The sequence below is a fragment of the Antennarius striatus genome, chromosome 8, assembly GCF_040054535.1.
Source record: "Antennarius striatus isolate MH-2024 chromosome 8, ASM4005453v1, whole genome shotgun sequence".
NCBI classification, from domain to species: domain Eukaryota; kingdom Metazoa; phylum Chordata; class Actinopteri; order Lophiiformes; family Antennariidae; genus Antennarius; species Antennarius striatus.
The window spans coordinates 22,114,239-22,131,924 of record NC_090783.1 but is presented as its reverse complement, the minus strand read 5'-3'; the positions used below and the strand labels follow the sequence as shown (position 1 = coordinate 22,131,924).

The window sequence follows — 17,686 nt, the reverse complement described above, 5'->3', positions numbered from 1 at the left end:
TGATGACCACAGTATGAAAAAAGTAATAAATCTTTGGAAGTCCACCAAGCCAAGAAAAACCTTTAGTGGGGATGAGTTTACAGTAGAGCATACCTGAGGTTTTACAATAAGTGCAAATCTGCATACAGCAAGTATGCAGAAAATGATGTTTTGCTTACAGATTGAGTCAAATATGATGGTCTGAGAGTTAAAACCAGGACAGTATGTCTACACAGTAAATGCTGTCAGTTAACAACAGAGAGATTGTCAATGTTACTGTTTATTTAACACATTTATCTTTAATATTTTTTTAAATACTTCCTTGAATTGAATAAATTCCTCTAATTTGTTGAGTAATAAAATGTAACTAAAATACATTTTTTCATGTAAACAATTTTAATTTATTTGAAATGTAATGACTACAACAGATGCTAGTATATTATATAATCTTGGTGCTATGACAAACCTGCAGGCTTTATTTGTTAGCCTGTGTGCTAAAGTTGATTATTTTAAAGCTGATATTTTTCATTATTTGATGTTAAGATCAACATTATGATGTGTTTTACCCCAGTGTGTAAACAGAAGGCACAATCTATCATTACCACCTTATAACCTGTAATCTGATTGAGCTATCAGCTGCATGGCTTCTGTCTGAATAGTTTCTCTGGAATAACCTTTGCAAAGTGTTGTGGTCAACTGTAGATACTTCACACCATGAACTGCTTGAGGACTGGAGCAGAAATGTCTGGCATTTCTCAGTTCCACATTTTTTCACTTTTCAATCAAGTCCTGGGTGTCTGGTTAATGTCACTGAGATACATGATGTAAAAATAACCCCCAAGACCGTCAGGGCAGCTGGTATGCTTGAACTTCTTGAATATACTTTTACTAGTTAATGCATTATTGTCACTTTAAATTTTTAATTACACCTTTGCTCAGACACACAAACAAACATTATCTCAGATGCAAGAGTATTATGTCTGACCTTTTTTTTTTTTTAAACCAAAAATAAATTTATAACCTCATAAAGATTGACTGAAATAAATGCGTTTGGAGCATAAAAAACAAAAATCCAAGAAGAAGTGGACTGAGCTTGAAACTCACGTGCAAAGAATGGACTGGTCTTCTCGATCTGTGGAAGACAAGAAAAAAGGAGAAATGGGGAAGAAAAGGAGGAAAATAAAAGTCAGCCTCTACTGTTAGTGTGAGTCAGTCTCTCATGTGCAAATAGTAAAGCCTTATTAACAAGTTGTGGATTTGAAATTTAACCCTCAAGGGGATTTTCAATGCCCCTCCAGAAAGATGGGACCCTCCTGTTGTCACATGGTCATCTGTGCAACCAGAGCAAAGATTAGATAAGGGTCAAGATTCATCCTGCCCTTTGACTTTGTGTTGCTCTGCACTTTTAGCACTAAAACCCTGACATAGTGTAAAAATAGGAATTATCATAAAGCTGTGTAGGTTTCACGTGATGTTTCAATATTTCAAACAAAATTAGAGTTGAAATCTGTATGTCATCTTAAACACAAAAACTAAATGATATTCATAAAAAAATCCCTACAACTTGAAAGCAAATCAAATAAATTTATTTTCCAATTCCATAAATGTCAACTATGTTAGAGTCGTAAATCGGTTTAGTAGTTAAGATGAATTATGCGTCCAGTTTCCCGTAGTTCTCTTTGTAAATGCCTGTTAAGCAAAGTGCTTGGTCTCAACTAATTTATACCGTAACTGTATTGCACAGTCGACACGTTTGTTAATTGAAGAAGCTACTGGTGACTGATTATAGGCATACTGGTGCACCAGTACATCAACTAGTGAGAGGTAAGCAATCAATAAAAGGGGGAAAGACACATCTTTTGTGACTTTATATATAGCTAAGTGCCAGTGCAACAGCCTAAAATAGCCCCGTCCTCATGTTTGCATGAAACAAATGGTTGCAAGGCAACAAGAGCTTGCAACCTGACTAAGGAACTGTTTATTTCAGCAATCAGAAATTGCAACAGTATTGAGTTTTTCTGTTTCCCAGTCAGAATGACAGGTCGTCAAAACCTAATGGATGTAATGTTATAATGAAAAAGTAAGACTAAATAAAAGTGAGATCCTTTGTAAAGACATGAAAACTGCTTGATGAGAAAACAGAATGAACTCTGTATTATGTGAGTTCCTCTCATCCAGTAGGAAAATATACACCAGGGGTGATCACACCTTTTCAGCAGGCAAGCTACTTATATGACCAAGCTATAATGATCTACCCACTACAAAAAAGTAAAACATAGGTTTATTTCTAACTATATTGGGAATTCTTTATATTTACAATTTATGTTGATGTGCGTTGTATAACCGCATAAGCCCATATTGCACAACACAGTTAACTATATATGGAATCCGCCAGTGACATAGTCTGGGCAGTAGCTGCTGACAGCCAGCCTCAAGCACACTTTCAAATGACCACCAGTCATGGAGGAATGGTACTTAGACTTAATGTGGGAAAAGACTGACGGATATAAATAATGCAGCTGAATAATGCAGTCAAGAAGGTATTGGGGTACTTTTCTTCTGTGAGTAAATTTAACTGAATGTCTGCTCGTTGTATCAAAATCTCATCTTCCACTCCAGAAGCATTCTGGTGAAACTGTCCTGCAATTTTGATGTGAGTGAATCAACCTCAGCATCTCCCAGAAAAGGATAGCACTTGAACGTAGCAACTAGCTTAAGCAAAGAAAAGTCTCAAAAACATTTGTCAAATTTTGACAGACAATCGTTAATCTGGTCTGTGTAGCGTGGACCGTCAGGGCGTTCCTTGCATCTCCAACTCTGAACTCAGGTTCTGGAAGTTTGCAAAATCATGGCGCTGCAGCTTTGGGGGAGAGATGTTGCATCTTCCTCTTGAAAGTATTAACTATTAAGTGCCTCTTTTACCATCTCTCCATCTTGGAAGAACTTACTGTTCTTAAACATGAAGTGACTCATGCAGAACGAAGCTTCGGTGGTGGCATTCGTTTTTGTCATAATGAAAAATAAAAGTCCTCCTCCCATTTCGTATGAAAGTGTTAAGTTTTTGTTTTCTTACTTGGTCCAGCTCCTCCACTCATGTTTATACTTAAACTTAAGTTTAACACAAAAATACAAAGGGCTAAAGATTTTAGGTAATTTGGTAGCTAACTTTTTGTTTTTGTGGTTGTTGGCTTAGAACCGTATCTGCAATTGCGAGGTGACCTCAATTCCAGGAAACAGCAGATATCACCTTATTGGCTATCCTGTATTGTAATCAGGTGACGGAGTGGTTGATAGGCTGACATCTATTTTAATGTCATGTGATCTACCCAATCACGAGCTGGCTTGTCAGTGTTGCTGGTCTAATGTTGTTGTTTGCGCCTGTGCGGTGACCTACATGTATGAGCCGTGTAGGTTGTAGGCTGTAAATTGTAAAGTGGGTGGTTGTAAATTGTAATGTATGTAAATTGTACATTCGTAAATATGTATGTTTGTATGTATGTCATAAGTCATGTCATAAGCTTTCTCCAGATCTACAAAAACCCAATGCAGCTCCCTCTGGCCTTCTCTGTACTTCTCTATCAACATCCTCAAAGCAAATACTGCATCTGTAGTACTCTTTTGGCATGAAACCATACTGCTGCTCACAAATGCTCACTTCTGCCCTTAGTCTAGCTTCCACTACTCTTTCCCATAACTTCATTGTATGGCCCATCAGTTTTATTCCTCTGTAATTGCCACAACTCTGCACATCTCCCTTGTTCTTAAAGATGGGCACATATTTAATCCTTGACTATAATAATCTAGTTTAACTTTGTTAGTCTGGCAGCTTCATGACCTTAAAAGGACATTTATTTTGTATTTAAATATACATGTGTTAAAATATGTCATATGAACATTCCAATATGTTAAATATCTCCAGATGCTCTAAAAAGTATACAAAAATTCTACGTTTTTATCAGGAACTGCTTCCTTGTACGTTGGCACAGTTTGTGATGAAGGGTAACAAGTAAATCTTTTCTTCAGTTTGAGGAGTCACCAGCTTTTAGCCATGAATAACTGTTTGTACATGATAAATCTCAAACAGGACTATTTTCTCAGATAATGTTGATTGGGGATAAAACAATGTGCTGAAGCGGACAGAGTTGGGATGTCTCACCAGGGACAACCTGGGTTTCCTGGTTTTGACCATTGAACTTCCAGTGGTTTAATACTGAACAAGGGTGAGTTGCTTCACAAGCATGCGAGCCCCACATACACTCAAGCAACTCAGGTCCCTCTGAATTTCTCTTGGCAACATACATAAAAACACAATCAACCGTTTCTCTTTACAGTCACATCCCTATCTGAATCACACACAAACAGAAAGCTGGTGTCTCTGTTATCAGACTGGCTGCAGACATAGTGGTAAGATATGATTCAGTCAATGTGAAAGGCTTCACTTTCCTTCACCAATTTGCAAATATTGCAAAACACAATTAAGCTTATGTGTCTTTGTGTGTCTGTGTAGATGAAAACCACTCAAGTAAAGGGTGTTAGTTTAGTTCTGCAGCATTGCTTTATGGTCAAAAGGACTGTTTTCATTCATTCGTCTTCTAACCGCTTCATCGGCTGTGGGTGTGTGTGTGTGTGTGTGTGTGTGTGTGTGTGTGTGTGTGTGTGTGTGTATACCTGTATATATATATTCATGACATCCCACCTCAAAGTGGTGATGTATTGTAATTGTCAGTGTTTGTCCATCCCTTAGTTAGTCCACCAAATATCTTCATAACCGTTGCAGATGGAAAGATGAAACAAAAAGCACATTACTCGGGCGGGTAAGGGGATGAAAATGATATGATGACCTTGAGAAAATTAGGTCAAGGTCAGATTTCAACTTTTGTACTCAGGAACCGGAAAAGATAGAAAGACGAGGGAGAAGGTCAGTGTGAGTAAGACCATAGATCAAAGCTAGTGTTTTGATCTATGACAGTAGGTCAGAACACTAGCTTTGATATTTTACCTATGTATGCAAGTAGGTCAGGGTAAAATTTTGATGTTGCAGTCTGTGACTGCATTGGTTCTTGTTTGTATTGTTTCCATCAGAGGACTATAAAAATGGGGATAAAAGTACTGTTTATATAAAAAGTATCCAGTTCATAAGACCTGCTGTCTCCAGGTCACAAACTGGTGACAGTTAAATATTAGAGGTTGTCTCTCAGTTCATAACTAGAGTGTTCATCGAAGGCTGCTGGGCCTCAGCACCAGTCTGCCACATGATAGCTGCAGTGATGCCTGGAGGGCAAACATTCCCTTCAGAAAGTCCTGCTAACTGATTTAGTTGCTATTCAACCAAAGCGATGACAACAGAAACACATCAGCTGACTATTCAGGGTGATGAAGTCAACTCATTCATTTCCATGATGTAGTCTATTTAATGTGAGGAAATGGAGTTTTTCTGTCCATGCTGAATGAAAAAGCACGGACAGACCAGAGTCCACAAGATGAATTAGATATACTGCTAAAGCTACAAATAAGCTCGTCGACCAAGAATTACAAACAGAAGGACAGCCAACTTTTTCATGCTGAAAAACTAGCTTAACAGCTGTGAAAATGTACAATGGTCATTTTCCATGATTACATTTATTATGATACTATGGACTGTTTTTTATCATGCATGAGACATGAGGTAGTTGAATATGGTTGGCAATGACAACTGTGTGCTGGATTGACATAGAATAAGCCACTGGACTAGCAACACATCTAATTCAATAGACAACTTGGTGACGTTATCATTAAATACACTCTTACAACTTGACAATCCAGGTAGTACTCAACTTACAAACAAACGAGATACGAACAAAGCGCGTCACCATATCCAACTACTGTACTGCTGTTCTCCTTTCTGCCACAACTCCATGATGATGTTTGTAATGACGATCTTTTTTGATGCCTCTCAATGACAATACCTCCCCCCTCCCTCTCCTCTTCCTGTGCTCTTAAGGTAAGTCACATGCTACATGCTACAGTACCGTCCTGTCGATCGTCAGCATCAACAGCTGACTCTGGCTGTTGGATGCGCTTAAAAAAACTTCGCCTGAATGATTAAATTATAAGGACCAAATGTTTACATAAACTAAAATGAATTGAAAACAAATCCCAATTGACATTTGACGGTAGATACCTGGAACTATATGTACATGTTTTAATATGATGCTTTTATTCTTGTTTATTGTACGGTAACATGGTATTGTGTGCTTTTAACAGTTTTGCAGCATTTTTAAGAATCCAGTATTTGTGGAGAACAAACGTTAAGTCAAGTGAAATGATGTAAACTTATTTTTCCATGCAACTTTTTATTAAACCGACGTATAAAAAAAACTTGAGCTGAAATGACCCTGTACCCGTACTTTATTTTATAAGGTGTTATTTTTACGGTGTCAGGTTGGAAATTAGGAAATTATATGACATAAATTAGCATTGCATTGAACAAAGAACTTTATGAGGGCTATCCAGTTTTGCAATGTGGTGCCTTGCATTTTATCAAAAAAAGATGATCAAAAATCCATTAGAAATGTATCTGAAACTGTGATTTTATTATGCTCTGTCATTTGTTTTTGCGTTTTTCTTTTAAACCTGAAGTAGAAAGAATTCAGTCTTACGTATTGGAACAAGGGGCATCAGAGCCATTGTCAGTTGCCCTAGACCTCATAGGTACCCGGTTGATGAAAGCTTAAATGCTACTATGAACATTCCACTACTCATCTCTAAAAAAACAGATTACATTCTACAATAAATAACGTCATGTAACATTCGACAAATAACTCACTTCATCTTCTATTACTACCAGTAATTTTGCTAAAATGAGAGGTGAAGTTCACTGCTGCTAAAGCAGATGAGATGTTAATGAGAAAAAATAATTTATTTTGCTTGGCGTGACCTAATGCCCTGTTCAAACACCAGAGGTGCCCTATTATAGGTATGCTTTCTGCAGATGCTCAATGTATGTCCACTCTTGCAATCATTTTACACGTTTTCATTCCAGCGAACATTTCCTTACAACACATTCATCTTCTTGCATGTCAGTAATTTAACACACTGACTGAGCAGTGAGGGCAATTATGTCAAGTATTTGGACTGCTAATCAATAACAGATGTGCAGAAAGATCTAGGGGTCTGCACAGCCTGTCTTTGTTTAAGTAACACTTCATTTAACCTTGCACCTCAGCACTGACTGGCTCTACAGCAATGTTCAAGTAATTAACATATCCCTGCGAGGTTCAGACACCCTTCAGCTGTGAATGTGATCTGTCAATCTGTACAAAGGCCACTAATAAGAGGTAACAAATTATTTATTTCAAGCAGTCTGTCCTGTTCAGACATTAACTGACACTGCAAAAGTTTTGGTTTTTTTTAATGTGAAAGGTTCGGTAAGAAAAATGTTATGAAATGTTCATTACAAGAGATCAAGTTGGATATAGAGAACCAAGTTCTAAAACTGTGATTCCTTCGGAATTGTGAAGAACTTTGCATTTCGATTCAACTTCCTGGTTCCAGTAGCATGACAGTGAATCAAAGAAGTGCTGAAGCAGTGAATTGCAGGGTGAACTCCTGACCTTGTGATGGCAGCAGGGACTTTCCAGTCCAACTCGCATGTCTATTAAGATGGATATTCATTATATTAACCATTTTGTTTAAATGTTCAGGGCAACAGCTTAGTAGCAGCTGGTCTCCACTAATCTCCAACCTACAAACCTCTTTTTCAACCACAACACTGTCAGCTCTGATAAGAGCACATCTGAAACTGGGTTGGAGCAGCAGTGCATTAAGAATTACAGGTCAGATATGCATACTGTCAGACATACAGTAAAAGAACTGAGATCGTTGTTGAACATTGCTTAGTGAAGTGTTTCTCATACCATGGCTGAAATTTAACAAAAAAATATGTTAATATTCACACTTGTGATGACAAAAAAAACAGGCAGTTGGCATCTTGACAGCCATATAGCCTCCTGGTGGCACAACAGAAACTTCCTCCTGTCAACCAACATGAGCAAAACAGCCTAAAATGACTGATGGAACTGTCCAGTTTGTCACCACCCCCACTGGTCTGCCGTCGAAAATCATACAAAGAACCTATTGTGGAGTACAATAGGGTCAACATCTCTGTTCTCGCTGGTCTGATCCCAGTCAGTCACTGCTTACAGACCCTGGAAGCTTGCCATCCACCAGGGTACAAGATTTATGTTCCTGAGTGAAATGTATCGCCACATTAATGCTGAGGAGCACATTGGAGGATGGTGTTCAGTCTTTAACTCACTGGACCAAGGGCATTATAAGACATCAGTTCTTAGAAGAAGTGTAGTAATCATAAGGCTGTCCGAGAAACAGAATGACTTTTGAACTGCTACACTATGATAAAAATACTACACTGCAAACAAACATTCAGCATAAAAAAATTACATAACAATGAAAGCAGACAATCCACAGATGAAGAGCAATCATATAGAGCCGTTAGACTCAGACTTACCTTGCAGCATGCATCTGTATGCAGACTCTGAGATGGCATAGATGTGAGGGGGCATTTCATGCCTTTTTTTGCCCCTGTACATCTCAATGATATTGTCTGAGTAGATGGGTAGGTTTTTGTAGGGATTTATGACCACACAGAAGAGACCGGAGTATGTCTATAAAAAGAGAAGAAAAAATGGATCAGTTTCTTAATAGGAGTTCATTACAGTTAGATCAGATCCAGTGTCAGTATCTGGTACTAATCCTGACATCACGCTAAATATCTCTGAAACACCACATGACTCGGGTTGTGTATGACAATAAACTGATAACAGAGCATTTCAAGGGTATTGTTAGTGGATTTTCTACCTGAGAAATTCCTGAGCGTACACTAGATTAGCAGGAACTTTTAAGTATAGTGGACCTTACTGCACAATAAACCCCCAGAATGTGTTGCATCACTTCAGACTGTCCAACTCTGACCATGACATGGACCTGACATCAGATGGAAGTAATACAATAGCTTTGAAACTGTGTTACATGTAGTTACACTACAGTGTGCAATCAAGGATGAGACAATTGTCCAACAACTAATGGAATATACAGCTGTCAGTGACACCCTATCCCAGACCTCCTCTTATTTGTCTGTTCATTATTTCCTTTTTTCCACAGCAGACAGACCAACCCAGCAAGCAATCAAGCTTTTCATCTATGTCACGGCCAGAGCCATTTTCTCCCTGTTTTTGTTTGCTTCTTCTCATAAGAGTCTTCATTAAATAAGTGTTCATCATTCTAACTAACTTGGATGCATTGCCATGTCTTGTTGTGGCCTATGAGCTGGATTGTAACAATCCACGTAATTATATCATATCCTCAGCTAAATAATGGAGATGGCTGCACATACAATTAGGTTAATCCCTGTTGGTACATTCTTAAATTATCAGGATACACGATAAATAAATAAATAAACACGAACAAGATATTTCCGAAGCTTTTTATTCCTGCCTCAGCAGAAAAGATATGACAGTTTAATACTCTGTACTCTTACTTAAAACCTTTTTTAAGTTTTTAAACCTTTACAGTGCAAACCTTTCTGGTCTATGTTCTTCACTGCACTGCAAAACATGTTTTCTTAACAAGACTCGAAGAGTGCACAAAAATCCCATCATTGTTTGAGCCTTATAGTCTGACTGATTGTTCATGGAAACCGACATCTAGCATACTAATTACATTTCAAACAATATTTCTACAAAAATGACTTTCTTGTGCAGAAATGTCTGAACTTATGTTACAATGACACCAACTTGAATCAACCAGTATCACACTATGTGTTCTTCATTCAATGTTATAAGAAAATAAATGACAAATCACTGGTGGTGGTGCAGTTGCCAACATGTGTGAGGGTTGTGGGCAATGCCAACAGATGGACACCAAAACCCCCTCCCCACTTCCCCACTTAATGTGTCCAAACACTTTTGTGCGATGCAACGTCACCACTTTTTGATCTGTCCCTCTGGAATCAGCAGCAGTAACAGTGTTTGTTACTACAGATTCCAACACTCACAGATCTGAATGTGTGAATGTTGGTCTGTAACTCCCCACAAAAGAATGAACGTAATGCGGTTCAGAGCGAACTATAGACATGTCACAACAACATCCTCTTATGATGGGCACAGGGCCAAGCAGACAGATAAGTGCTACAGACGCAGGATGGACAACAGACAAAGGAGGGAGGGATGACTCAGCTGGCTGTCCTTAATGAAGGACTCCAGGGGGTGTTTGGGGGATTTTTGTAACAGCGGGCAAGGAGATGGGAACCTACCTACAATTTCTAAGATATAAATAGCGGTCAACATGGGCCAGAACTTTGTTTGACTAGTTATAATGGTTCAAACCCTCTTGAAAAACCAATGCTTAATTCTCTCATTGGAAAAAAAAAAGGTATCAAGCCGTTTCTCTGCCTTTGCATGACCTCCTATCTGACAATTTGCTGGCTCATCGGGCTTTACCATTACTTTTAACAGAGGTGCTCACACTTTTTCAGCATGCGAGCAATTTATAACTCTATGAGTACGTTCTAGAACCGCCCTAGACTTCAGCTGAATGTCGGCTTGTGTTAAAATCTCATCTTCTACTCCAGAAGTGTTCAGGCCAAATTGGGCTGCCATCTTTGATGCGACTTTATCTCCCTGAAATGGTTTGCACATGAACGTAGCAACTGGCTCGAGCAAAGACTGTTCTTGAAAACGTTTATCAAACTATGACGGATAATTTGTCAAGCTCCCTTGCATCTTCAGCTCTGGCTTTAGGTTCTGGAAATTTACTAAATCGTGGTCCAGTAGCTTTGAGGAGAAATGTTGCATCTTCTTTTTGTTTGAAAGCAAATGGATGCCCCCTGGCCAAAGTTGGAGACCTACTGTTTCCTCAGTGAGTAACAAGTGATGAATGAGTGATTAAACTGCATCATAATCAAGGCATGCGGAGGGAAATCAGGCTTTAATTAAGTATGACGATTTATAAAGCTGCGACTGTAGCATCATAATCTAGATATCAATATGGCCCAGTAATGCAACCATGAGAAGACCCTCATTCATAATATGATCATATCTGGACGTATCAAACTTGTACATTGCTGATGCTTCTTGATAAAAACAACATTAACTGCCAAAAAAATCTTGAATAGAGTCATGCTCCAGTATGAGCAGGCTTAGATAACCCAGGAAAAGACCACATCAAGCCCAGTATTCAGGATGAACACTCACCACCACCACCAGTGCAACAAATGATATACATTCAGTGGTCAAGATCAAACTATTTTTTCATGGGTTGAAACATTGGTTGTTGGTGGTTAGCAGACTATGGTGGATCAATATTTCCATGACTGACAGTTTCAAAAAGATTAAAGCATGATTCTTAGGTGGATAAAAGTCATCAAAGAGGTAAAAGTTGATGCTATAATTGTGTGACTGAAGGGGCCAGAAGATACTGGAATCTCAGAAGAGGAAAACGAGTCTGGATTATAAAAACTTTTGCATGTATGTGGATCAAATTTCATAAAATGTCTTGTGCATTCAGTTCACATTTGGGAATTGGCTTCGAGGAGATATCATAAAAATGAACATTTAGACCCACAAAATCTGAAAAAACCATAACAGATCAGAAGAAAGGATTTTCTATAGCCCTCCAGAACAGCTAAACCATTCAAAAACGGGTATGAATTGGATATTAATTAAACGTGGGTTTTCTGACAGCAAAATTGAAAGAACTCTTCAGCTATGTGAGCAGACAGCTGTTGCTTAAAACTGAACACAAAGAACTCTGTTAGTACAGTTTGGTTAAAATGTGACTCAGCAGAGACCTCCCAGAGTTTAGATATGGAGCGAGGGTCACTACTTCCTTTTTCTGAACAGACAAAGATGTTCTTCATACTTCAGCTGAATAATTACGAAGTGAACTTGACAAGTACGCTGCCGCAGTTTTGTACGGCACGGTAAGAATATGAATATGGAACCAAATATTAACTTAAATCAATTGCTCTACAAAGAGAAAATTATATAAATTATGGTGCAAAAATACTCCTCGATTCTCTTGCGTCACAGTCGTGGTACGACCATCAATGATCTAAGACACGAGTTCTTGAGCCAAGCAAGTCTCTTGGCAGAGACACGTCAGTAGGAAAGCAACCATATGGAAGAAATCCCACCAAAAAAAAATTAAACTAATACAGATTTTCATTACACTTGGTGGGAGTAACAGTCATGTAGCAGGGAAGAACACATCTGTAGCACATAGCTTAACTTTTGAGCGAAGGAAGAATTATTGTTGGTGAGAGGCAGATGTCATCAGAGAGCTGGTTGCTACTACCACTATTTTCACTAGCCTTTGCTTTATCATATATGTATGTGTATGTGCGGATGTATCTGAATAATGAATCAAATCCTCCTTCTTGTACTCCACCCTAAGCTCATTATGGCATTTGCTGTAGTAACTCCATATGTGAACCCCTAAAGCACTGCCTGCTACCCTGGTGTCTCAGGTGGCCCACGAGCTCCATGTCTGGGCTATTCCAGGAATGCTTCTTACTAAGTGGGTCATAATCACAGGGGATATCAGCAGCTTATGTTTGACATCAAGGCTTGTTCATTTACGGAAATATGTGTTTATATGTCTCTTGAATTCAGTTGCTCTACGATTACCAGTGAGGGGTATGTACCTGTGATCGTAGCCGTTAATAGTAGGTCATTGCAGTATTTTCCGCACTATAAGGCGCACTGGACTATAAGGCGCATCTTTAACGAATGGCGTATTTTAAAACTTTTTCATATAAAAGGCGCACTGGTCATCTGATTATAAAGCACACCTTCAATGAATGGCCTATTTCAAAACTTTTTTCACAGATAAAGCCCACTTAATTATAAGGTGCACTGTCGGGTTTTTAAGAAAATTAAAGGCTTTTAGATGTACCTTACAGTGCGGAAAATACTGCAATTAATTTTTAAAAAATGAATAGTGTACATGATGATTGTTTTTTCATAAAAAAATGTTTTCCTATTTTCCCTTTATGTGGTAGTAATACAGTCCTGTCACCAGAGGGGGCAGTAACACAGCCAGAGGCCGCTGGCATCAGCAATTAACTAAAGAAGAAAGCACTATGACAGACAGCAGCAGAAGAATAGTGCGTTACTTTGCTTTAGTTTGCACAGGGTGGGTGGGGGGCACTTCAAAAATGAACACTTACATAGATGAGTCCAGAGTAGTAGCGGTCCTTGAGGTTGTGAAGCACAGAGGCTTCATTCAGGCAGGTGAGTTCAGCCATGTCCTCTACTTTACTGAATTTTGGCGGGTTCATCTTCTGGATGTCGTCCTTAATAACCACTGCCTTCTTTCCGTTCTCTGCCAACTCCACCACCACCTCATCCCCACGTTCCTCACGAATGCTGGCAGCTTCAAAGCCATGGCGTTCTGACGGGATCCACACAAGCCTCTTGGCGGTCCAGTCAGCCTGTGCCGCTGGGTTGTAGACAACAGCACGGTCTACAAAGAGGTACCGCTCAGGGTCCTCCTGCCCACTCCTCTGTGACATCTTTGCTGGAGACCTGTGGCAGAATGTACTAGGTCACCTGTACAGAATAGAGAAAGTAAATGATGTTCAAAACATATAAAGTTTTGCATTTAAAGTTAATACAAATGACCATCACCATGGAATATTTTTACTGCAAGAATTCAAAAATAGAACCATGATTTACCGTTTCACCACATTCATTGGAGTACGCACACACTTGATTTCAAATCACAGGATGTACAACTAAGACAGATAATGAAACGCCTCACTTTTTTTTTAAACGTCTTAATTAAACTAAAACTACCATACCTTTTGCTTTCACTGACCAATCTAGAAGAGAAGTTTGATTCAAATATGATTCCTCTGATTTAGGAGCTCTGAGATTCATGGAGTTTGAGGCTATCAGGTGACGTTCAGACAGCGAGTCTTGGGTTCACTTGTGTTTGATAGGCGGAGGACATTTTCATCAGCAATGCCTTCAGTATCAGACTGCTCTGTAAAGTCTTTGTTAGTGGAGCGTGTTTGTGGTGAAACGTGATAGCTGACTGACAATGCCAATGGATATATGACAGCTACAAGTCCACACCACACAAGAACACTGTTTTCTAAGCATTTCATGATATTGCACACGGTAATAGATGAGAAGCATTGTTTCACTGACACTTCAGTGAAAGATTGTTTCAGTATTCAGGCTGTTAGTTTAACACATATTAAGGGCTATTTCCTTACTGCCCACGTTTCTGTTTAACAATTCAATGTTCCAAAACTGTGTTTTGATGCCCAACCTTACTGACTACACCAGCTATCTTGCACTCTATCACTGTACAAATATGTAAGGTAAAGCAGAGGAGCGATGTCAAGAAAGTGTGACTAGGGTTGTCGGCAACTTGTGTCTCAAAATTCTTCCCAACAAGGAAGTATAAATGTGATTGGTGCACATTATTGGAAAAACAAAAAGAAAACCTGACATTATAACACATTTTATTCCTGCAAAATATATTGTCATGTAGTATAACAAAACAAAAACAGGAATCTACTGATTATATACATACACAGCTGTACATTTACCCACAAGATCAAATAATTATTCAACTAACCAAGTAAAACAAGTTGTTAAATATTTGTATTTTTGGCTGTTTGCTCAGTTTAAATTCAGAAAACTTTAGCACTAGGAAATTTTGCCAGAATAAGTTGCTTGGCCCACGCATACTTGTTCATTTTCAAGCATTAACACCCCCATGCCTGCACACAATCAACCCACATGTAGTTAACTTCACCATTGGGGACTGTTCAACAGTCAGGGGATTTTGATGTTTTGTAATAGAAGTTAAATATATATTTCTACTTGTCTCAACCATAAACCAAGATGAAACTCTTGCAATATACAGTATATATGTTCAGCTAATCGACAAGAAATCTTTTGTACATCCTGCTTCAAAGCGGTGATGTATTATAATTGTCATTGTTTGTGTGTTTATCCATCCGTTAGTTAGTCCACCAAATATCTTCACAACCGTTGCAGACAGAAAGATGAAACAAGAAGCACATTACTAGGGCAGTAAAGGGGATGAAAATGAGATGATGACCTTGACCTTGAGAAAAGTGCGTTATGGTCAAATTTCAACTTTTGTACACTATACAATTTCCTCCGGGATTAATAAAGTATCTATCTATCTATCTATCTATCTATCTATCTATCTATCTATCTATCTATCTATCCATCTATCTATCAGGAAGATAAAAAGATAGAAAGACGAGGGAGAGGACCAGTGTGAGTAAGACCATTGATCAAGGCTAGTGCTGTGATCAGTGACAGTAGGTCAGAGCACTAGCTTTAATCTTTGACCTATACAAGTAGGTCAGGGTTAAATTCTGAATTCAGGGGTGTCGCGGGATGTTGTAGTCTGTGACTGCATTGGTTCTAGTTTGCAAACGTATCAAAAGCTCCCTGGCTAAGCCTCTCTCTTGTGGGGATTTCTTCTTTTTAACAACATAAATCTTCAGAGTTTAAACAGTCGTTTCAACAAAATATTCAATAGGAAAGTACAACCTTCTAGGAAATTTTAATTTGTATTCATTTTATCTCATTTTACAGCACGAAAGATAAATCAAGAAAATAATCCACAGACTGACTAAATAATTTCAATTATACAAGCAGCCATCAATCAATATTCAACAGTCAATAAAGGCACACATGACCATAAACTCAATTTACACCAGAATGAATTTGACACTTGATGCCGTCAACAGCAGACGCCAGAATAAGTCTGCGTGTTAGTCGTTCCACAAAGCACCCTCCGGCCTGCTTCTCATTAATCTGAAACAACATCGGCTGCTTCCAGATAGTTAACCTATAATCTAGTCCCATGCTTGAATCAGGCGCTGGTTAGTAAATCTGGGTCGGGTCCAAGGATGAGAGATCAGTGTGGCTGCCGTGTCACTGCGTCCCCCCACTGGGCTGGAAAATAACTTTCATCTCACATTCAGACCCACACTATGGAAATGTGTATCATGTTTCTACCATACTTGCCGTGAGTTGTTTCTAAAGAGGATGATCAAGAAATGACCATGACCGATGAATGGCTCGTCATGGATTAATATTCCCCTTCTGGGCCAAACAGCTGCATCGAAAGGCTAACTTGCTAACGCTAGCTCAAAGTTGGCGTGCCGTGCTTCACATCCCACCCGCCTCAAATGATGCCTGTGAGGACTGGTCGGCTCTGATACACAAACTTCACGCATTAGACTGGCACTGCCGTAATACATAATATTTGAATCGAGACAATTTAATAAGAACTCTATTTTCTTTGTACGGAGGACTTTCAGGGATGAAGTGAGCAGCCTCCCGACAAAATCCCATCATGGGTGTGGGTGGCTCAAAGACGTCTGGGTGGGGATAAAAGCAAGCGGACAATCACTGCTTCGTAGTTTCATTGCAGATACAAGAGTAGAGAGTTCTCAAAACGACTTAAAAAAGTATATAGTTAATTACCATTATATAAAAGCAACACAAACAGCACGCTGACTCTGCGGCGTTGGCTAACACTAGCAAAACTGATGGTCCTCCATCATTGAAAAATCATGACACAATAATCCGCTAGCTAAAGGTTACTGCAGCTAACCACACACACACCCATTGGTTTCTTTTTAACTTACCAAACGCAGTAGATGAAGAAACTCACAGTGTGACAGAGATGAAAGTATTAGTTCTATAAAGCCTTCTAAAACGCTCACGTCTTTTGCCCGCTCTCTCATCAGTGGTACTCCCCCACGATCAGGCAGACTCTCAACCGAACTCTCGCCGGCCAGTGAGGAGGATGCACCACAAGGTAGCACTCTTTTTTGGGCGACGCCCATAACACATACTTGTAATATGATTGGCCCTTATATTCTGATACCCAAACTTGATTGGTCGTTTAAAATTCCCGTTCTACAGTTAGTAGTCCAGACATGGAGGGTTGAGACAGGACAGGAGAAATATGAGGGAACACATGATTCCACAATATTCTTTCTCTATTCTTCCTCCTTTCACGCTTTAGTGTAAAATTTTCCAATTTTGAAGAAGACATGCAGCAGAACTATGACACCCAAACGGCAGTTCCATGCACAAGTGGTTGGATTTCTGGAACTTGTTATTCTGTCTGTGCTGTTAACTCCAGCAGATTCCCAATCCATACATCAATTTGTTTGGTTTGGATTTTGACCTCCATGGTCTCACCTGTTCATCTGCTGTTGTTTTGGCATGAGATTCATTTGGACAGCCTGAGCCTGGAGGCAAAAGCCTGCATCATATTCAAGACGTGTGAGATTTAGGTGAATGGATAAACACTTTAAATAACTAACTACATTTAACTAGAAAGCGCTCAGGGAGTCTATCTGTCCAACAACGTCATTGTCACTAAATCTAAATTTTGCTCTCACCTCAGGGTCGTGTTACTGTTCTCTGTCTCTGTTTGGGCAACACATGCAATCCATTTTGTATCAGTGTGATAAGGTAATAAATAGTGAATCATTATACCTGCATGGGGCACAGCAAAAACAATCAATTCACCTCATGCCAAATTAGTAAATAGCACCTACAGGAATTCCTTGACCAAGGACATCTAGTGACACCCAAAATAATAATAATAATAATGTATTTTATGTTGTAAAATAATG

The 17,686-nt window shown here is 39.0% G+C and overlaps 1 protein-coding gene across 4 annotated transcripts in view; it reads right to left on the bottom strand.

Moving 5' to 3' along the window:
- The window catches only part of myh10 (myosin, heavy chain 10, non-muscle), a 42,724-nt gene extending 25,900 nt beyond the window's left edge, over window positions 1-16,824 (bottom strand). For 3 of the 4 annotated variants that reach the window (XM_068321635.1, XM_068321639.1, XM_068321638.1), the window contains exons 1-4: window positions 16,685-16,824; window positions 13,205-13,586; window positions 8,486-8,642; window positions 1,084-1,111 (exon numbers count right to left, since the gene is read on the bottom strand). In XM_068321635.1, the coding sequence (XP_068177736.1) occupies window positions 1,084-1,111; window positions 8,486-8,642; window positions 13,205-13,549 (530 nt within the window). In that variant the 5' untranslated portion in view covers window positions 13,550-13,586; window positions 16,685-16,824. The remainder of the gene's footprint in view (window positions 1-1,083; window positions 1,112-8,485; window positions 8,643-13,204; window positions 13,587-16,684) is intronic. The other variant, XM_068321636.1, reaches the window with a different exon arrangement.
- Between the last annotated feature and the right edge of the window lie 862 nt (window positions 16,825-17,686).